This window comes from Anoplophora glabripennis, unplaced genomic scaffold (assembly GCF_000390285.2).
Source record: "Anoplophora glabripennis isolate ALB-LARVAE unplaced genomic scaffold, Agla_2.0 scaffold1574, whole genome shotgun sequence".
In the NCBI taxonomy this organism is placed as follows: Eukaryota; Metazoa; Arthropoda; class Insecta; order Coleoptera; family Cerambycidae; genus Anoplophora; species Anoplophora glabripennis.
Window position 1 is genome coordinate 434 of NW_019417648.1, and position 22,936 is coordinate 23,369.

Sequence of the window (22,936 nt, forward strand, 5' to 3'; positions counted from 1 at the left end):
TTCTTACATGTCACACATATGAATTTATATTTGTAAAATTTTATTTTAGGTGGGTGTAAACATGCTATTGCGTTCTTATATTGGATTCTCCGGAGAAATGATGAGAAAAGTCCTACTTCTGTGGAATGCTACTGGAAAAAACCAGCCTTGGCAAGATTAAGTACTGCAGTAAAATTTATTAAAGCCTCAGATTTCAAGATAGGAGAACCTTCAACTTCTTGTCAACCACCTGTAAATTTTCTAGAAAAAGTGGTACAAGTTGCTAAAGATGTTGACAGTTCAGCGCAACTCCTTCATTATTTTAAGGATCCTTCGGACCTGAAACAGTTGTCTATGCACGTTTTAGTAAATTATTATTTAAAACAAAAGGATCATATCAAAGTAGACAAATTTTTGGAATATTGCGAGTCACGAATGACTAAAGAACTTTGTGCTTTAGCTGCAAAAGAGACACCTTTTCAGTCTAAGTCTCCTAGATATGGAAGAATCACCGCTTCTAAAATTTTTGAACCTGTATGTTGCAAAACAAAGGACGGTGCATTTGTGGAATCTATTTTTGGTGCTTCCAGTATGACACAAACTAGTGCCATGCAGAGAAGTTTAGAGTTAGAGGAAAAAGTTTTAAAAGTTGTAGCAAAAAAAATAGGAATAAACTTTGAGAAGTCTGGACTAATTTTAAATAAAAAATATCCAGCGTTGGGTGCGTCACCTGATGGAGTCAGTGATAAATATGTTTTCGAAATTAAATGCCCAACAAAAAAAGAAACACTTAAGAACTACATAAAGCCTAATGGAAAATTAAGAGCAAAATTTCAGGCTCAAATACATTTACAGATGTTATTTTGTGAAAAAGAAAAATTACTTCTGCATCGCTGACTCAAATTTTGAGGAAAACAACGAGGTCCAAATATTAGAAGTAGATTTTAATAAGGGTATCTTTATTAATGAAATAATAAAAAATGCTATGGAATTTTGAAAAGAAGTAATATTTCCTATTTTAATAAAATAGTAATACAAAAGTCAGATTTTTTTATTAATCATGAATGTATCCCTTTGAAAAAAAATTTCTGGTGTAGAATTGGAAAATATTTCTCTTGTATAATATACATATATATTAGGTTAAATTTAAATTGCATTACTTTTAAACTAATTATTTAATATAGCTTTTCTTAAATGTGATGTATAAAAAAAACACATTCAATGCAAGTAATTTATATTGTCTATAAAACATTTTTAAACAAGAATAAACAGTAGTTAACAATAACAGTATCATATAACTTAATTGAAAATGAAGAAATACTTCACTCAAATGTAAGAATATTTTGTTACCTAAACATTCGCTATTAATCTTTTGTTATTGACAGGGTACTGGATTAATAAAAAAACTATGACACAATAATAAAAATAAACAATGTTACACCCTATATAGTATTTTTATAATATATGAAAGTACAGTATCAATTAATGAATAATTAAGGCACCTTGTAAATTTACTATTCCACATGCGATTATAATAAAGAAAATTTACTTGTACAGTTTTATGAGCAAATGACTTATGTAATGAAGATGTACTACTCGCAGGTTTATCAAGACAACTGGCAGAATCTGAGGTTCAGTTGAAGTTAATATAGATGATTCTTCTTCAAATTCCAGTCTCTGGGGATGAAGTTTTTGTTTCTTGGCATATTCTACGTTGCTTCTTTTCCTCTTTTCTGCAGATTTACTCAGTTGAGAGAAATCCTTTGACACATCAGGAATTCCACTTAAATTACAATGTGGGACATCTTTTTTTATTTTCAACTGGGTGTGAAACAATTTGTATGCCATCCAGTTTTCACAGTCTTGTTCCAACTGTAAATTAATAAAATACATCTATTTAATTAAATCTAGTACAATGTTCTCCAAGACATGAGTGCACAGCAGTTACAACATCAAATTAAATCAGTAGATAAAAATGAAGAAAATATAATTCATAAGTACTTAACAATAAAGTGATCTTCACAACAATATATGCCTGCGGAAGATGTTGATGGAACTTTCCTTCGACCAACAGCGACACTCCAGGCTTTCCTAATATCTTCAATTTTTGGCACAGATAGAAATATTTTCTTGGAATTTAATGTAGTGTTCTGGCAAGAAGGTACAAATCACTTTTTGTAATTGTAATTCATCTCTACAAATTAAAATATTGGTTGGTGTAAAAGATTTATTTTCATCATTGAACTTACTTGATTGTTCTCTGCAGTTNAAGGCTGTCCAGGCCTACACGAGATGAGGCAGGATAAAGAGGGATAATCCCCCTCGATCCCAAATCATTGAGGCCAATTTCTAGCCATAGAATAATGGCGTGTTATGTGACGTCACGATTTAGAACTAAATCTTGGGGTGTTTAACACTATCATCGTGGTACTACCGGTGGTAGTGGTAACAGCAAGAGGAAGAGGAAGAGAATAATGGCGATTGTTTGTTGACAGCGATATTTGTTACTGTGACCTGGTTTATTTTTGTTGTAAATTATTTTTTTTAATATGGAACCTAATTTCGCCCAAGCTAATAGTGAAAATTTGCCTGAAGTAAATTATATTATGATTCAGGAGTTTTTTGCGAAGAATATGGACTATTTCAGTGTTGAATTTAGAAGTGCAAAGAATATTAGGTTAGTAAGTGTTTAATAATAAATTTAAAAATTATGTTTGTAATACATTATCTTAAAGTTTTTAACGAAAATTTATATTAGGGCATCCAGAGCTTGTTATGGAGATGAAGCAATAGGATACGTACAAGTCAAACATGATACAAATATTTGTACTGTTAAAGGCAGAGTTGTTCCTGAACATCGAGTTCACCAACAGGCATATAGTGTTACAGCACGATTTGACGAAGAGAATGATGTTATAATAAGTTGTCAATGTGAAAATTGTGCTGCATCTCAAGGTATGTTTGGTAGTTTATAAGGTCTATCGTTTATATGAAACTTCTTTTTTCTTACGTCTGTCACACATATGAATTTATATTTGTAAAATTTTATTTTAGGTGGGTGTAAACATGCTATTGCGTTCTTATATTGGATTTTCCGGAGAAACAATGAGAAAAGTCCTACTTCTGTGGAAATTTTCTAGAGAAAGTGGTACAAGCTGCTAAAGATGTTGACAGTTCAGCGCAACTCCTTCATTATTTTAAGGAACCTTCGGACATAAAACAATTGTCTATGCACATTTTAGTAAATTATTATTTAAAACAAAAGGATAATATCAATGCAGACAAATTTTTGGAATATTGCGAGTCACGAATGACTAAAGAACTTTGTGCCTTAGCTGCAAGAGACATCTTTTCAGTCTAAGTCTCCTGTGTGGTATGAGCTTAGATATGGAAGAATCACCGCTTCTAAAATTTTTGAAGCTGTAGCAAAACAAAGGACGGTGCATTTGTGGAATCTATTTTTGGTACTTCCAATATGACACAAACTAGTGCCATGAAGAGAGGTTTAGAGTTAGAGGAAAAAGTTTTAAAAGTTGTAGCAAAAAAAATAGGAATAAACTAAGTCTGGACTAATTTTAAATAAAAAATATCCAGCATTGGGGGCGTCACCTGATGGAGTCAGTGATAAATATATTTTGGAAATTAAATGTCCAACAAAAAAAGAAACACTTAAGAACTACATCAAGCCTAATGGAAAATTAAGAGCAAAATTTCAGGCTCAAATACATTTACAGATATTATTTTGCGAAAAAGAAAAAGGACTCTTCTGCATCGCTGACCCAAATTTTGAAATAATAAAAAATGCTATGGAATTTTGGAAAGAAGTAATATTTCCTATTTTAATAAAATAGTAATACAAGTCTGATTTTTTATTAATCATGAAATGTATCCCTTTAAAAAAAATGTTCTGATGTAGAATTGGAAAATATTTCTCTTGTATAATATATAAATTAGGTTAAATTTAAATTGTATTACTTTTAAACTAATTATTTAATATAGTTTTTTTTAAATGTGATGTATAAAAAAACATTCAATGCAAGTAATTTATATTGTATATAAAACATTTTAAACAAGAACAAACAGTAGTTAACAATAACAGTATCATATAACTTAATTGAAAATGAAGAAATACTTCACTCAAATGTAAGAATATTTTGTTACATAAACATTCGCTATTAATCTTTTGTTATTGACAGGGTACTGAATTAATAATAAAAAACCTATGATACAAGAATAAAAATAAACAATGTTACACCCTATATAGTATTTTTACAATATATGAAAGTACAGTATCAATTAATGAATAATTAAGGGGCCTTGTAAATTTACTATTCCACATGCAACTATAATAAAGAAATCTAATTTTGGTACAAGTTCATGGTTAAGGCAAGCATGTTTATCGAGTATGGTAAATTCTCGAAATCTAATTACTCGTTCAATATGAATGCGCAAACTGGCTATATGTTTGCTTCCTTTAACTTCTTCCTTTGTGCTCTTTGTTCCACTTTCAACACTGGAAGGACGTACTAAATTACAATTTTTCTGTTTTGATAAGCCAGCGATAGCTTTAAAACCTCTATCGGCCATAACGTCACAGGGAGGTAGAGCATTTAGAAAATCACTTGCCTCGATAATTTCTTTGTCAGTAATTCTTCCACCAAAACCTTCAGATATAAAGTTTATTATACCATCTGGGGTCGATGATATTAGATATTTTAATGTGTTAGTCTTTTTGTAGTTTGACCATGTCAGTGCTTGATGGGGAGCATTAGAAGATTGTTCTATTTCTATTTCCAGGCAGTCGATGATGGACTGAACTTTCAACTGGGTGTGAAACAATTTGTATGCCATCCAGTTTTCACAGTCTTGTTCCATCGGTAAATTAAGAAAATACATATATTTAATTAAATCTAGTACAATGTTCTCCAAGACATGAGTGCACAGCATTTACAACATCTAATTAAATCAGTAAATAAAAATGAAGAAAATATAATTCTAAGCACTTACAATAAAGTGATCTTCACAACAATATATGCCTGTGGAAGATGTTGATGGAACTTTCCTTCGACCAACAGCGACACTCCAGGCTTTCCTAATATCTTCAATTTTTGGCACAGATAGAAATATTTTCTTGGAATTTAATGTAGTGTTCTGGCAAGAAGGTACAAAACACTTCTTGTAATTGTAATTCATCTCTACAATTAAAATATTGGTTGGTATAAAAGATTTATTTTCATCATTGGAACTTACTTGATTGTTCTCTGCAGTTAAACACTAATTATTATATAGAGTTTGAAATCACAGATTATTTACACAATACACAAATTATCCCATAAAAATAAACTATAATCGAACCATTCAATGACACTGAAAACATAACCAAACAAAAGTAAAACATAAACATTTATAACTCGGTGGCCGAAATTANTGTATGTAATGCAGATGTACTACTCGCAGGTTTATCAAGACAACTGGCAGAATCTGTTTGAGGTTCAGTTGAAGTTAATATAGATGATTCTTCGTCAAATTCCAGTCTCTGGGGATGAAGTTTTTGTTTCTTGGCATATTCTTCTACGTTGCTTCTTTTCTGCAGATTTACTCAGTTGAGAAATCCTTTGACACATCAGGAATTCCACTTATATTACAATGTGGGACAACATCTTTTTTTATTTTCAACTGGGTGTGAAACAATTTATATGCCATCCAGTTTTCACAGTCTTGTTCCATCTGTAAATTAATAAAATACATCTATTTCATTAAATCTAGTACAATGTTCTCCAAGACATGAGTGCACAGCATTTACAACATCTAATTAAATCAGTAAATAAAAATGAAGAAAATATAATTCTAAGCACTTACAATAAAGTGATCTTCACAACAATATATGCCTGCGGAAGATGTTGATGGAACTTTCCTACGACCAACAGCGACACTCCAAGCTTTCCTAATATCTTCAATTTTTGGCACAGATAGAAATATTTTCTTGGAATTTAATGTAGTGTTCTGGCAAGAAGGTACAAAACACTTCTTGTAATTGTAATTGATCTCTACAATTAAAATATTATTGGTTGGTATAAAAGATTTATTTTCATCATTGAACTTACTTGATTATTCTCTGCAGTTAAACACTAATTATTATATAGAGTTTTAAATCACAGAATATATTTACACAATACACAAATTATCCCATAAAAATAAACTATAATCGAACCATTCAATGGCACTCTGAAAACATAAGTAAAACATAAACATCTAGGAGCACTAGACAGTCCAGAACTTGTGAAGTTAGAAACGCAGGGTGTGGCGCAGGGCTACCAAATTAATTTTTGCTTCCTGCGCATAACAAAATTCTGACGTCATGATTTCGGCGGTCATTAAGAAATTTAAATTTCAAACTCATTTTAGTTACTTGAGGTGCACAAAAAAATTTTTTTTCTGTGTACTTGTTAATTATGTATCATTAAATGTAAATACGTGTTCATTGAAAAATGGGAAATGACCCCAAGACATTCGATTTTGTTATTATTATACTCTATTTCAACAATTTGTTTGCGGCAGGTTAAATAAGAACAAAACCACTCTATTATTACCTCTAATACCAACCTACCTATACAATTTTTGCAGAAGTAAATCATGATCTATACAATCAAACGGCTTCGAAAGGTCAAGAAAAATGTCACAGGACAGATCCCCTTCATCCAGGCTTTTGAGTATTTCATTAATAAAGCTGTACAAAGCTGTATCTATAGACTTTTTCTTCATATAACCATGTTGAGGCCATCGTAGATTAAAAAATCTTTGAAAAACATGTTAATAAACCGATTGGTCTATAATTTGATAATACATTTATATCACCTTTCTTAAAGATTGGTTTAACAATTGTCCATTTTAAATCTTTAGGACAAAATCCCCGACATAAAAGACAAATTTATTAAATAGGTTAAAGGTTCTGCTATCTGATACACAGTGTTTCAACACCGACACTGGGATTTCATCTATACCAGTACTTTTTTTATTCTTCATATTTTTTAGCTATTTCTTCTTATGTGCCTGCTTGTACAAACAGACTTTACATTGGATTGGATTAGATTAAGGTATAAATTTGTATTATTTAAAGGAAATATTTATGAAAACATTATTAAAGCCATTATATTCTCAATTTATAATCCGGTAAGCAAAGGTTTTTTCCAGGAAAAAAATGTAGAAGTTTTTTTCTCACCGGTTGTATATGTCTTTTGGGGTGCTGAATCCGAATCTGAGGTTTGCCACCTCGCCAGTCGTCGACTTTACAAGAAAAATTTCAAAAAACCTCAAATTTTCGTCACTTTTTCAGTTTTTTCACTATAACTCGAAAAGCGTTTTTTGATTATAACTATGATATATATACCAAATTAAAGTAGACAAAATTTCCTACAAATACGTATAATAACTCTAAAGTTTGGAAAATCCATAACGTCATTAGATAGTTGAAAAAATGGCATTTCTTGACTCCACTAAAAAAGCTGTGTTGCTGGACTGCAGCTTTAATGGGGGAATGGATGCTACATTTCCGCTAACCTTGAATGCTGATGACACATACTGTTTGTACCGCAGATTACTAATTGAAGTGGTGCGATGGTCTCCGCCATACAAGGCCACTAGGAATTTTTCCCCTGCCTCCGAAATTTCTTCTGATCTGGCAAGAGGGTTTCTGAAACATCGGATGTAGACTGAGAGGTCAGGATACCTTGTAAAGGTTTTCATAAACTTGGCTTTCCCTTGTTTGAAAAAAGCAGATGTGGAGTCACAACCACTGACAGCATGTATGGATGATATATGTTCTGCCAGGCATTTCTCGATAGTGCTTGGAGGATGGTAAACAGATGGAAGATTTTTGCCTTTTCCTGATTCAAAAAATATACATTAGGAGACGTCAAAGTTCCAATCATAATGACCAGTAGGTCTATATCCTCACCAACCACTACAAGTTTCGTGCTCTGCAGCAAGGGATTGGACTGTTTGCACAATTAGAGTGTCTGCATCTTCACTTGCTTGCTTCATGTCAATTTGGGCTGCATTGAATCTGCTTTTGTTGTAGGTATTAGACAGAAACTTCACCTGGGGGACTGTGGGCACCATTTTGTCATTGACTTCGATGTCAACTGACTACGTCTTGGATCTTCTCATGCTCCATTTGTTTAATTCCATTCTGTGCATGAGAGTAGCCGTCAACGACTACTAACTTTAATTTTGTATATGGTTTGCATGATCGAAAGATGCATAGTTTTTGAGTTATAGTCAAAAAAACTGAGTGATACATTTTAAGGTTTTTTCTGATTTTCGTTGTGAAGCCGTCACCTGACAAAGTGGCAAACCTCCGATTCGGATTCAGCAGCCGAAAAAACATAAAGAACCGGTAAGAAAAAAACTTAAATTTTTTCCTGGAAATGCCGTTTCTGAACCTTGGATAACTGAACTATTAACTCTCTTTCATTTTTAGTTAAATTTTTAATGATTTGCCACATGGTTTTTGACTTGTTATCAGCCTCATTAACTTTTTTTTGTATAATTTTTCTTTGTATTGTAACAACTTGGTTAACAATATTTTATATTTTTATATACAATATTATACCTACTATCTTGAGTCGCAATAGTCTGATATAACACCAATTGTTTTTTCATCTCCAATACCTCTTGCTAAGAAATTTTTTTTGAATGAGTTTTACGTAGGTACGTATGTAATTTAAAGTATGCACTAAAACAGTAATTTTTTACACTTAAAAAATTTTCGTAACATACATTGAACTAAGACATACCCATAAGATGAATATAAAATAAAAGGCAGTCAAATCAATTTTATTTACTCAAAAAATGTGTTGCGTTGCTTATTATAAAAACAACTAAGTAATTAACTATAAACCATATAAATTATGATTATTTTAAATATTTCAAAACCATACAAGTTTATATTCCTAAGCAAAGTCAAATATTTACAATTCTGTAACATCTGTAACGTGTGTTTCGACTAACGTGCACTAACTAATGAATCGGATAATTTTCTCTTTAAATTATTACATGCGTCACTGGCGTCCCTTATAGGGTGTCACATTTTGTAATGACCCTTGATTTACAAACTTTATAGTTAATCAAAGTAACATCATGGTTGAGGAAAAAGTATTAAAAAATGCTCTTCCTTTTTTATACTAACTTTTCTTCGTATTTTGTAAATCCAACAGTGTAAATTATTTGAGGAAAGTAATAGTGGCAATAAAATTATTTTCTTAGTAATTTGAGGAAATATTGCTTTATTGAAAATATAAAATATGCATGATATAAGGCAATATATATATATATATATAAAAACAATATAATACCCAAGTATATATTATCAAAAATATTTTAATGTTGTAATTCTTTAATAATCAAATCACCAATTAATATCCTTTGAACGTCATTAACTCCTGCATAAATTTCTGTAATCCTGGCATCTCTATAATATCGCTCCGCTGGTAAATCAGTCACATAACCCATACCCCCTAAAATTTGAATAGCACTATGCGATACAAAAGTGGCAGCCTCACTAGCAGCTAACTTTGCCATAGAAGACTCCTTAGTAGTTCTTTGTGGTTCATCACAACATGCTGCTGCTCTCCAAACCAGCAATCTTGCTGCTTCTAATTTAACAGCCATATCAGCTATTCTTAACTAAAACAAATTTGTGTCATAAATAAAAAGGATTAATAAAAATCTGATTTTTTTTCTTTTTAATCCACTTCCACTTTTGAATATGCAAATTTATAGACATTTGTATACAGGGTGATTTAATTTTAAATACAGAAACTGCAGAACTAGATCTATTACACCTTTTATTGAATATAATATTCACATGGTGGCTTTAATCAGAGGCGTGCTACTGGGAGTGCCGCCCCATTTTCTCAAGAAAAAAATAAACCACTGGCAGTTTTTTGTAGAAATAATATTAGATTCAGGCACTGTTATGTTAAATGAATGAAAAATGCTTCTTGTTGTTTATTAATAGTAGCAGCCGTTTAGTAGATTTTTGGATTTGCTTTTTCGTTTTATTGAATTTTCGTAATAAATTAATCCATTTATTTAATGAAAACCTCCTGGTTTTAACCAGTGACGTGCTACTAAAGCGCCCGCCAACTTTTCCCAAGAAAAATATATGCCATTGGCGGTTTTTTGTAGTACTAATTTTATTTCTGGACAAAATATACTAAATAATAAAATAACATTAGTAAATAGGTCAGGTAAGTAATGAGTCCAAACAATTGTTCAAAACGAAATCCTTCTGCATCGATAGACTTTTGACATCTTTTAATCAGGCTATTTATAGAGAAACTTTTCATGGCATGATTTTGCCTGAGGAGATTAGAATTTTCCTCTATTCTTTGCCACAATTCGTCTCGTGTTCGTAAGCCCAAGATGGACTGCAACTACAAGAATAAATAAACAAAGCTAGTTTAATATTAAAACGAGATCATCATAAAGCTTACTAACTGATAATACAGACAAAAGAATCAATTTATGCAGAATGATTTTTAAACAAATACGAGTATGTGGACTAAATTTGCACATTATGGTCGCCAAATAAGTAATTATCTCTTAAACGGTTGCTATTATTAAAAAAAAAAACAAGAAACACTTTTCACTTATTCAACGTAACAGTACCTGAATTTAACATTATTTCTAAAAAAAACACGTCACGTGTTTTTTCCTTGGGAAAACGGAGTGGCACCTTCAGTAGCATGTCACTGGTTATTGCTACGAAGTTATATTACATTCAATAAAAGGTCTAACTAACTAAGTGAAAACACTGTAGTAAATTTCATTCAAATCGGTCAGTGCATTATGAAGATATGACAGAAAATGTAATTTTTTTTGGAAACTTGAACACTCAGTATCTCGAATACCATGTCCACTAGGAAAAAATTTATACAGCAAACTCTACTTATTTTTTGGTAATTAATTTATTTCTGCAGATTCTGTATTTCAAATGAAATCACCCTGTATTTACCACTGAACTACTGATTTAAACGATGTTTGGAAATAATTAAACAAACTTTGAGTGTCTAAAAAATTAAAAGAACATACTGTAAATATTGCCGTAAAGGTCCTTAGGGAAATTTGAGTCTAGTTCGGTAACGTTTTTGAAAACAAAAGCACCAGCAATCGAGTTCCAAGCATAAAATGTGATTATAATCTGATCAGCAATTACTTTTAAATATAAACAAATAAATTCATTTTCTCTTGAAGAAACTAAAATAAATACATGTAACTGTGAGAGGGTGAGACATTTAGCATATTTCAACTGTATGAAGAAAACAACTTCAGTGGCCAAAAATTGCAAAAAAACAGTTACAAGCTGAGATATTAACAAAAGGAAAAGTGTCTAATAAAGGGTTAGAGAAGAATTCAAATTTTAGTTTAGGTTTTTTTTAGCAATTCCATATGGTATTCAAAAGTAAAATCGCAATAATAAAAACGTTTACATGGTTACAGAAGAATAGCAAACAGAAAATGTTAAATTCTCTAATCTACAAATAGTATAGCAATTATTTATTTACTATACAGGATGTCTGCAAAAGGTTGGGAAAACTCGAAGCTGGAGATACTGGTGACCAAAATAACTCGATTGAGCCAAATACGGCTTATGCAAATGTTGCTGGTTTCAAAGATACAAGGACGTTCAATGTTCAATGTTTGAATTTTATTTTGAAATTCCTCAATAATTTCCAAAACTGTCAGAGTATGAACAAAAAAATTGGCACTATTATGTTTTTTGACATGACAAATAAGAATTTTTAACTAATTTTGACGTTGCTTGTACAGGGCGTTAGTTATGCCCTATTCCTATGATAAAAAAGGGAAAAACTTTTTTGCCTTTAGAATTACGGACATTGTGTATTTAAAATATGACAGAACGTCCTTTGTTTCATAAAAAAGTTACTCTTATTCGATTTAGATATCACCCTTGGTTTTCAAGATATTTGCATATACAAGTTTCCATGCATTTCATTTTTAAGCGACTTTTGATGCTTAAATTAAACTAATGCGACTTAAGGAGGTTCGATACATCTCTTACGGGGCAGGCGGTGCGGGAGGGAGGCCTATGCTTATACACGGTAGTTTCGTTGTTGTACCAATCTGTATGTATGTATGTATGTATGTATATATGTCGGGGGATGGTGGAAAATTGCTTTTCCACCGCGGCACTTAGGCCTTATTACGCCCCTTGTACACCCCCCTTCATTACTCGAGTACTTTTCTTCAAACCATCCTATCACTACACGGGTGGATTGGTGGCAAATTCTAGTACAATTTTATGTATGATGATAGCATGGTCTTCAGTTACAGAGATTTATTGCTCTATTCTCATTACCATTTTTATCGGGGACCACACGCAGGCGGAAGGTGTTGAGCAACCCAGGTCTCTGGTAGGCTGCCACAGCCACGTCTCCGAGCCTGCCTTAGGTCACCCATCCAAGTTCCAGCCTGCGTCCGTGATGCTTACCTCGGCCGATCGAAATCCATCGGCCAAGACACCCGGCTAGGCGGTCCCCTTGTACCAACCTTACATAAACTAATTTGAGCGAACTAAATATAATATATACGAATGAAATTTATACAGCACATATTAGCTTTTTACTTAAATAAAAGTGTCTATTCATTAAGAACTTGTAAAATTATGGATGAAATCTGGTAACATTGCCATGGCGTGGTGGTAAAAGTTGGGTTAACTGTCATTACTGTCAACTGTGCTTTGAGCATAATCCGTAAACATGAATGAACATCCAAGATATAAAGGAAAAGTAATGACTGAAAAGTGCAAGAAACAGAATGTGGGACTGATAAGAAAAAAGTAAAATGTGTAAACCGAGAATCCATATGATAACTATCAAGAAGCTCAGTGTATAATAGTAAGACGTCGCCTGTCAAATTGAAGATTATGACAGAATATCTATACTGTTCGTTTTGCAGAGATCCTTTCAATTTTTGTTTCAAAATATTTAATATTAATTATTACTACATATGTTTTTACTGGAATAATTTTATAGTGTATAATCGAGCTATTCAAATATAGCGCGTCAGTCAACGCGTTAAATACAGCGTACAGTGTTACCATATTTCCTTTCATTCGATCAGATGTTTGTTCAAATTTGTCAAAACGTTATATATTCATTCCATTATCTCAATAATTACATTGTAAGTGCATATTTTTATGGTTTTAAAATGTTTAGTAATATTTAATTTTTTAATTATAATTATATTTTCCCAATCCTAACCATTTTTAAAAGCAATATTCACGTTTGATTAGACCCTGTGTAAAAGAGCATAATTTTTAATATCATTTTTCAAAAAAACTATGTGCAATCGATCTGATATTTTTACACGAGGCAGTTGGCATATTTTTTAACAGATTTCAATGATTTTGAAAACTTTCTTACCATTTTTTTTTTTTGGTATCGAACCTCCTTAACAACAGAGTGTATGAACAACATTATTTGCAGTTTTATAAAAAACAACTTAAAGGGAAAGTAAGAATTGGTCAAATCATTTGAATACATATTATTTTCCTGGCTATGGTGGAAAATCCTAAACTGTATTAAAATATGTCATATTATAATGGATTAAGTGACTTTGAAAAATATCTGCACATAGCGTTACTATGGTTTCTATTACTTGTTATGATACAATTAAAGTGTCGGCTTGACAACTGTTGTAATATTTTAAAAATATCTAGTTATGGAGTATACATTTACAGAATATTGTGATATGCACTTAATTTATGGAGAAGCACTTTATGGAGAATGCATCGAGAGCTCAAAGGCTATTCGCTGAGAGATTTCCCAATAGACAATAGGGTTGTTGACTATAAAAACAAACCATATAAAAATTGTTGTTGATACAAAGATTTTTTATAAAAGAACCTGCCTGTATAGTAAAATTTTAAATATATGACAAATTAGTGGTAGAAATCATTTATGAATTTTTGCGTTACTTAAAAACTAGNGGTCATTTGTCTGCCATTTCAGAGATACATAAAAATGCCAAACCCGGAAGAAATAGTTAGTATGCAACATGAGTTCTATAAAATTGCATCGTTTCCTAGGGTATTAGGTGACATTGATGGCACTCATATTAAAATTTTGGTTTGAGAATTTGACTTTGACATATTTTTTTCCGAACATAACTAGACAGAAGTTAGCAGCATAATAAAATCTCTAAACAATATTCCTAAAACCCAGTTTAATTTAATCTACAATCGGCAGTAAGTGGTGCAATAGCTGATTATTAAAACTTAGTTTTAAAATTAAACTAAGTTCAGTTGAACTTGGCTTAAATTCTAAACGATGCAAACGGGTATAAGTGACTGAAAAATATCTGCACATAGCGTTACTATGGTTCCTATTACTTGTTATGATACAATTAAAGTGTCGGCTTGACAACTGTTGTAATATTTTAAAAATATCTAGTTATGGAGAATACATTTACAGAATATTGTGATATGCACTTAATTTATGGAGAAGCACTTTATGGAGAATGCATCGAGAGCTCAAAGGCTATTCGCTGAGAGATTTCCCAATAGACAATAGGGTTGTTGACTATAAAAACAAACCATATAAAAATTGTTGTTGATACAAAGATTTTTTATAAAAGAACCTGCCTGTATAGTAAAATTTTAAATATATGACAAATTAGTGGTAGAAATCATTTATGAATTTTTGTGTTACTTAAAAAATAGTCTGACGTCATAAGGGGCAATTGAACAAGAAGCTAGTAGCGATCCTACTGCATAATTTTGAAGAAGAAAATATGTCAAAATTGTCAGTCAAACCCTGTTGCTCTGTTTCCTGTTTTTTAAACAAAAGTGACACTAGTGACAGCAGTCTATCAATTAATAGTATTTGTTATTTCAACAAAATTTAAGGGGTGTTTTGTTCCATATTCCACATTCCACTTAGCCAATTGCATTATTTCCATAAGATTCCCGAACTGCACTATAATTTTCCATATATATATATATATATATTGAGTTGCAGTCCTAACTGACATCCTTCCAAACTTAATACAGTTCGACCTCCCTGTATATACAGTAAATGAATATTGTATATACCTTAGCAACGTTTTGGCATCCACTCAAAAACAACGGTCAAAGTGGAATCATTTAAAAAAATTCTATAAATAAACAGAAGATATTGCAAATTCTTATCTTATCGTCAATGTAAACATCTCAAAAAAATATTTCAATCTCTCCACAGTCTTCTTTAGGTCATCTGACTTTCATTACAAAACTATATACCTAAGTTAAAATATTCAAACACACAGTTTAGTTTATAATTAATAATTTCTTTGGACAAACTGAGTTAATATGTTGTACCGTATATTACATGGCTATCAAAAAACATTGAGGGAAACTTTGGAATTGGAAATAGTTATTTTTCATACTAGATTGCGAAATATTGCATTCCAGAATGAAATTTTTTTTGCAAGCGAGAGCGAGCAAAAAATATCATTCGAGAATGCAAAAGAATTTCACAATCTAATATCAAACGACATTTTCTTCTAAAACTGTATCCCACAGTTCAAAAATTACCAAAAATCTATAGAGAATATTTGACATGTGCAATTAATTTATTTGGCATGTTATGGCATCTACAATTTACTTTCCGAAATTGTACAATTATGACTTTAAATTTAAACGTTAAAAGATTTGATTAACTATTAAATTAATTGTTAGTTGAAGATTTCTCAAAAACTGATTTTTAAAATTTTATGTTTTTATTGATAATAATAAATAAACTGGTGAGCTAATTCTATAATTTCATTGATTTTTGTAGGGGGGATGTAATCGTATATTAAGTATGTACCAAAGAATTAAAGTGCATAATTTAATCCTGCAAGTAGAACAGTACAGAGCAACTACTCAAGGGATTAAATCACTTTAGTCCTATAATATACAGGGTGACATGGAAAAAAGCGCAATGCATAGACCACATGATAGAGGACCTCGAAACATATAAAAAGTTCATATACACTTATGTCTAAATTTCTTTTGTTTTCGAGATACAGAGTGTTAAAGAAATTTTGGAATATCAGCTCCCTCCAAGGGCTAAATATTTTCAAAAAATGGCTGAAAAGTTGCACCTGTATTAGTAGCAAATGCAGAGTGACCCAACTGAAAGCGGACCACCTCTCTAAAAGTTTGAATTATTGGCCAATTTTAAAGATTCTTTTTTAAACGACAGACCTTCAGTACTATGCTGCCAAATTTCATAATGAAGTTTAAAATTTCAAGGTCTGTTTCAAATTTTTTTCAAGCGCAAAAATGCAAAAAAATTGTTAGCGATTTTTTTATTTCTAATCTAAGTGTGGATTTGATTTAGGATGTTTACAAATGGTTATGACACAAATTAAAAATAGATTAGTCTCTAGAGAACTAGAGGATAATTGAAAGGACCCCGCACAAATCTTATGGAAATTGGGTCCCGGTCAAATTCGCTGAATTTTTGATATGTGATAGAGTTCATCATACTGGTCAATTGTCTCAATGGCCACAAAGCTCAAAAATGGATAGTTTGGCCGGTACAGAGCTTTAAAGCTCCGAATATCCTCCACGGATTTATGTATANATCACTTTAGTCCTATAATATACAGGGTGACATGGAAAAAAGCGCAATGCATAGACCACATGATAGAGGACCTCGAAACATATAAAAAGTTCATATACACTTATGTCTAAATTTCTTTTGTTTTCGAGATACAGAGTGTTAAAGAAATTTTGGAATATCAGCTCCCTCCAAGGGCTAAATATTTTCAAAAAATGGCTGAAAAGTTGCACCTGTATTAGTAGCAAATGCAGAGTGACCCAACTGAAAGCGGACCACCTCTCTAAAAGTTTGAATTATTGGCCAATTTTAAAGATTCTTTTTTAAACGACAGACCTTCAGTACTATGCTGCCAAATTTCATAATGAAGTTTAAAATTTCAAGGTCTGTTTCAAATTTTTTTCAAGCGCAAAAATGCAAAAAATTGTTAGCGATTTTTTTATTTCTAATCTAAGTGTGGATTTGATTTAGGATGTTTACAAATGGTTATGACACAAATTAAAAATAGATTAGTCTCTAGAGAACTAGAGGATAATTGAAATTTACATAGTATTATAGAAATAGTCATATTCATGTAAATCAGAACTTTGTAAATAATATTGTTAATTTACAAGGGCAGCCAAATCCAAATAATTTCAATATTAAATAAAAATTATTACTTTTGGAATAAAAGAACGTGAGAACATAATCCAAACTATAATAGTATAATGAACTGATACGACAGTGCCGTGCACCTTAAATTTTATAATTTTTGGTTATAAAATTGGGACATTTTTATTTGTAATGTAGTTTGCTATTTGATGTAATAAAAGTGCGTATATTATTTATTAGATTCCAATTTATTATTCCCCTCAAATTATTTGGTTTTAGTTTAGTTGTCCTTGTAAATTACAAAAATTATTTATAAAGTTCTGATTCACATGACTATTACGTTGATAACACAATGTAAATTTTAATTATAATATAGTTCTGTTAGAAACCAACATATTTTTTTAATTTCGGTCATTACTATTTGTAAGTATCCCAAATCTAATGGGGCACGAAAAGTGGCGAAATAAAAAAAATCACTAATCTTTTTTTTGTATCTTTGCGCTTGAAAAAACTTTGAAGTAAGCCTTGAAATTTAAATTTTATTATGAAATTTGGCAGCATAGTAGAGTTATTGAAGCTCGTATCATTAAAACAAATCTTTTAAATCGGACAACAAATGAAACTGAGAGAAGTGCCCAGCTTTCAAATGGATTACTTTGTATGCGGAAATTAGCAGTTTTCAAATCACAGACATTTTACCATATTTAACTTTCAGTGGTTGTATCTTCTAAGGGGTGGTCATTTTATGAAGGTAATTTTTAAGCAAAACGTAGTATTTTTAGCTGTAGATTTACCGATAGCATTTATGCTACTCCTTTTGAAAATACACTATACGGGGTGTTCCTAAATATCATGTACATAAGGAAGGGGCTAATTCTTTGGCTTATTTCACGACTAAAAGTTCATATAAACATAGGTCCGCAAACCCTTCGTTACCGATCCACAGGGTGTTGAAATTTTAAGATTTTTTTAAGTTTTTTCTCTATAGCTCCCACAGTTTTTGAGATATTTAGCTGAAATATATGGAATATAGGTTACGCTGTAAGGATTACATCATTGGGCATGCCAAATGGTCGTGATATTCTACAGAGTGATATTTTTTCGGGATTCATGTCCCCTTTTCTTTCCCTGAACTTTTGTGCGGTGCGCCGCAAGGTTAACCAAGCTCATAATTTTACCACCTCAATACTATTTTCCGATGAGGCAGGTTTTCGAAGGGACGGACCCATCAACTTGCATAATCTACACATTTATGCAGACGAAAACCCTCATGGTATAAGGGAAACCTGCCATCAAGTGCAGTTTCAAATCAATTTATGGGCAGGCATAATTGGACATCATTTAATAGGACCTATGGAATTACGACCTAGACTAAATGGCCAGAGATATTTACAGTTTCTCCAAGAACAACTACCCAATCTATTAGAGGATCTTCCCTTACAAACACGCATTAATATGTGGTTTATGCACAATGGTGCTCCACCTCATCTTAGTTTAAGAGTTAGGGAACACTTAAATATGGTTTATCCAGATCGATGGATAGGCCGGTCAGGATTAGTGCCCTGGACGCCTAGATCGCCAGATTTGAATCCTTTGAATTTCTACTTCTGGGGTGATTTGAAAAGACGTGCTTACGCAACTCCTGTGGCAAGTGAAGATGAACTGCGGCAAAGGATTTTCCACCATAGCTAAGAAATAAAAAATAATATTCAAATGATTTGGAGAGTACAGCCATCACTAATTAGACGCACTCGTGAGTGTATTAGGCAAGGCGGTGCTCATTTTGAACAATTTTTATAGTAATTAGTAATTTTTAGTCCTAACTACTACTAGATATTTCTTAAATTTCCAATTGTTTCTGTTTTCTGTAAATAACTTTTTTCTGTATTAAATTTCTTTTTATTGAATAACAAGAAAGGTTCATACACTAGTTAGTTGTCAAGTTGCATTAGTTTAATAAGATGCTTAAAAACGAAATGCATTGAAACTTGTATATGCAAATATCTCGAAAACCAAGGGAAATATCTAAATCGAATAAGAGTAACTTTTTTATGAAACAATGGACGTTCTTTCATGTTTTAAATACACAATGTCCGTAATTCTAAAGGCAAAAAAGTGTTTCCCCTTTTTATCAAAGGAATAGGGCATAACTTACGCCCTGTACAAGCAACGTAAAAATTAGTTAAAAATTCTTATTTGTCATGTCAAAAAACATTATGGTGCCAATTTTTTTGTTCATACTCTGACTGTTTTGGAAATTATTGAGGAATTTCAAAATAAAATTCAAATATTGAACTTAAAACCAGCAACATTTGCATAAGGTATATTTGGCTCAATCGACTTATTTTGGTCACCAGTATCTCCAGCTTCGAGATTTCCCAACCTTTCGCAGACACCCTGTATATTACTTTTTATACTTTTTTCTACTAATTACATAACTACCAAATATTCTTGATTTGGGTACAAATAAATACTGTCATTAAAATTCGATTTAAGCGACAAGTATTTTAAACTATGGCAAACTGTAATAAATACTAAATTAGAATCAGAAAAATTATTCTTAAAAACTGTTAATGGTAAAACCTGTGTAATAAAGTGTTGCTATATGAAGTGCATTATACTATAAAAATCCCAACACAACTGAATACATAATGCGGATTCTACCATTCACTTTTCTATCCACTTGTGAAAAATAGAATTTGTCGTATCCGTTCTCCTTCCAGTCCAAGTCCCGCCGGCGTAAACTGGACTCTGAAGACGTCGCACTGCTTCATTTTGTTATTGGTTTACAAGAAGGTGTCTGTGGAGTGTTTTTGTGTAGTGTAAAAGTATAACCCTATAGTTCTTTATTTCAGTGTTTAGTGACAGTACAGTACAGTTTTGTGTTTTCATTTTAAATTTTCTGAATTATATTATGAAATAGCATATATACGAATCAAGAATAAGTTGATATGGTTACAGCCTACTTGTTCTTAGGAAAAAATAATGCTGTTGCAAAATCATGTCAGATAGATTATCTTGACAATTACTGAAAACGAAAAGGTTTGTAAGATTGGTTCAACATTTAAAAGATTATGAGAACTTTGAACCCCAATACGTTAATGTTGGATGGGAACAAACTCAGACAGTGAGAAATTTAGAATCAGATATTTTACACTCTCAAAAACGCAGTTCCAAAATCGCAAGACGAGCCACAGATCGCATCGAGCACCAGTACTCATCGAGAGACATCTCTATGTTCAATGCCACGATATTTGATCTATATTTACTTTTCATGTATATCTCAATTTATATTTTGAATAAACACAATCATTAACCATAAATATATCGTTATAAATTTTTATAAGCTCCGACTTAAACCTAGACCTTCAGTCTTGAACCAAATCATCCGGACATTGATATTATTGACCTGCAGTTGACAGCACACTAAAACACTAAAGTACCAATCAAAAAACATTCAAAATCCATAAAGTGAAAATCAAAAACACATAAATTCATAAAGATTTGGACACACATTGATGAGACGAGCACAGGACTGCTAAGAGATGAGTGTCGTACGCAGTGGCGGCTCGTGAAGGAAGATTCTGGGCCCCCCCCCCCCCCCCCCAGATATTTTCAAACTATTAACTTAAAATAATGTATTTATTTAAATCAATAAGAAATCTAAATAGCATGCATTCAATATTTCTTGGATGTTAGGTTGGTTGCATAAAGTGCATGTACTCCGTGAACGTAGCTCAGATTAATGCCATCTGCCATCTATGATCGTACCAAAGAGTTATGTTTAACAGTTTAACAGCGCGCGCAATCCCCACTCCATCGCGGACCGTGAAATCTGAGTCCATCGTGCAAGCATATTTTTACATATGATTGGACAAATTGGCACGTGGAGGGGATAGGCAACGATAGGCTCACACGCTTTGTTTTGGGACTCCATGATGCAGTAACCCGTATCACTGAAGTGTGGTTATATGTTTTGTTTTTGCTTTGGCGCTTTTTAAGACATTATATTTTATAAGTTTAAGTTTAAAATGAGGGTTTGTGAAATAAAAAAACTTGTTATTAGTAATTTAAGTTTAGAGGAAAAAGGAAATTGAAAAATAACAGATGTCCAACGCCAGTGTTGAATTTAGTTGAGGTGCAGAAAGAGTGCAAAAAGTGGGCCGGCTTTCGCAAATTTGATAAAAACATTTATAATAAGACCCTGTGGTTGTGACCAAACAAATAGATTTTTTTGTTTTGTATGTTTATTGTTTGGAGGAGGCGAAGAAAACTGGACGAAAACTGGAGTTTCTGACTTGAAACATTTAGAAATTAAAATTAAGAAACATGAAAATTCTCCTAAACACAAAAATAAGTTGGTGAGTTTTTTACTTTTAGGAAGAGTAAATATTGCTTCTTGTTTAAATAGTGCTTATGCAGAACAAATAAATAGTAAATAGTCATAACGAAACAGTTAAGAAAAATCGATTGCTTCTTTCAAAAATTTTAAATATTTTAAAACTATGTGGTACATGTAACCTTTCTCTTCGTGGACATAATAAAAAAAGTGACTCGGTAAACAAAGGGGTATTTTTAGAACTGATAGACTATAGTGCAAAAATTGATCCCGTTTTAGATAAACATCTTAGTGATGCCCATGTTTTTAAAGGAACTTCAAAAACTATACAGAATAAACTATTACAGTAATCTACATAATTATATCCTAACTAGGTTGGTTGATCGATTATCCACTTCAGCCCCCACACGTTGGAATTTTATGTCTCGCATTGTATCTAAGTAGCTACTGTACTCACTGACAGTATTCATTTTGGGGTACTTGCAAAACACAATGACCTTCAAATTCCTTAAAATTTTTCGCCTGCGGCACTAAGCAGCTCTTATGATATACATCCTCTTTTCAAAATGCGCCCCCCCTGTATTCAAACCCACGGGCCGCCACTAGTTGTACGTCATTCTTACATTTCACATCCCATAATGAGACAAATATGCATATGATTCTCAAGCCAGTTTGCTCTGAGCGTTCATGTCTCTGTATCTATAGAAAAAGAGGAAAAATATAGAAGGGACAAAAAATAACGATCCACCAACAACATTGAAATCGAGCACGAGAAAAATTAAAAGATACTTGTCGACTTATTACCGTCGATGGAATACGCAGACATGTTCCGCGCCTGTCTCGCACTCGTAACGTTTATATGAGGCTGAATACATTTAAACCTTTACTTTTATTTTAGAACAAATGTCGTGCGAGGTTCGAGCAACAATTGCCTTGTGTCCCTGTTGTTGATGTGGCCCAGAGGGACCCAGCTGAGTGTCTAATGCTAAAAAAGTGCCATTCAGAGTGGAAACCAAGTTACAGGCATCCAATAAAGATCATGTTCTCTTCTCTGCTACATAAGATTCCAAGTTACAAAAGGTTGAAAAAGAAGCAAGATGGATAAGTCATACTGTGGGATGCTCCTAGCCGTGTACTTTCTTAAAATATTATACTTCATTGGTGGAACCAACAACTATAACTCAACAACTCATGGTGAAGACTCCGACAGTGAAAGCTGAGTCATGTTGAGACTACAGCAAATGGGATAATAACCCAATAAAACATTTTTTAAGTTCTTCACAAGAAAAGGATGCACATTTTATTGTGCTGTCTAATATGACTTTTGATTGAAAAAAATATGCATTATGTATAATTAATGAATGACAGCAAACTGACAGTGTGACTTAATTATGCAAAATTTGCAGCACCACTAACA

At 32.1% G+C, this 22,936-nt stretch overlaps 3 protein-coding genes and 1 long non-coding RNA gene across 4 annotated transcripts in view; 1 reads left to right on the forward strand and 3 right to left on the reverse strand.

The window, feature by feature from the left end:
• The first annotated feature begins 2,486 nt into the window (after window positions 1–2,486).
• LOC108915421 lies at window positions 2,487–3,824 on the forward strand. Its single transcript, XM_018721446.1, has 3 exons — window positions 2,487–2,656; window positions 2,738–2,934; window positions 3,034–3,824. The coding sequence occupies exons 1-3, from the start codon at window positions 2,529–2,531 to the stop codon at window positions 3,117–3,119; spliced, it is 411 nt and encodes a 136-aa protein (XP_018576962.1). The 5' UTR covers window positions 2,487–2,528; the 3' UTR covers window positions 3,120–3,824.
• A 160-nt stretch (window positions 3,825–3,984) lies between these two features.
• Window positions 3,985–5,367, reverse strand: LOC108915422. The gene is made up of 2 exons (XM_018721447.2): window positions 5,230–5,367; window positions 3,985–5,174 (listed from the first exon to the last, which is right to left on the reverse strand). Exon 2 carries the CDS (start codon window positions 4,924–4,926, stop codon window positions 4,276–4,278), a length of 651 nt encoding a protein of 216 aa, XP_018576963.1. The 5' UTR covers window positions 4,927–5,174; window positions 5,230–5,367; the 3' UTR covers window positions 3,985–4,275.
• Window positions 5,368–5,617: 250 nt separating this feature from the next.
• On the reverse strand, window positions 5,618–6,196 carry LOC108915423. Its single transcript, XR_001964723.1, has 3 exons — window positions 6,084–6,196; window positions 5,839–6,026; window positions 5,618–5,706 (listed from the first exon to the last, which is right to left on the reverse strand). It is a non-coding gene; the product is annotated as an uncharacterized LOC108915423 (long non-coding RNA).
• A 3,141-nt stretch (window positions 6,197–9,337) lies between these two features.
• LOC108915424 (short-chain specific acyl-CoA dehydrogenase, mitochondrial) overlaps window positions 9,338–22,936 on the reverse strand; it is a 41,864-nt gene continuing 28,265 nt past the window's right edge. The window contains exon 7 of the mRNA XM_018721448.2: window positions 9,338–9,663. Within this exon, the coding sequence (XP_018576964.1) occupies window positions 9,358–9,663 (306 nt within the window). The 3' untranslated portion in view covers window positions 9,338–9,357. The remainder of the gene's footprint in view (window positions 9,664–22,936) is intronic.

Coding starts and splice junctions, on each gene's coding strand:
- LOC108915421 (XM_018721446.1), top strand. CDS start 2,529: ATGGAACCTAATTTCGCCCAAGCTAATAGTGAAAATTTGCCTGAAGTA. Junction 2,657..2,737: donor AGAAGTGCAAAGAATATTAG/GTTAGTAAGTGT, acceptor AATTTATATTAG/GGCATCCAGAGCTTGTTATG. Junction 2,935..3,033: donor AAATTGTGCTGCATCTCAAG/GTATGTTTGGTA, acceptor ATTTTATTTTAG/GTGGGTGTAAACATGCTATT.
- LOC108915422 (XM_018721447.2), bottom strand. CDS start 4,926: ATGCTGTGCACTCATGTCTTGGAGAACATTGTACTAGATTTAATTAAA.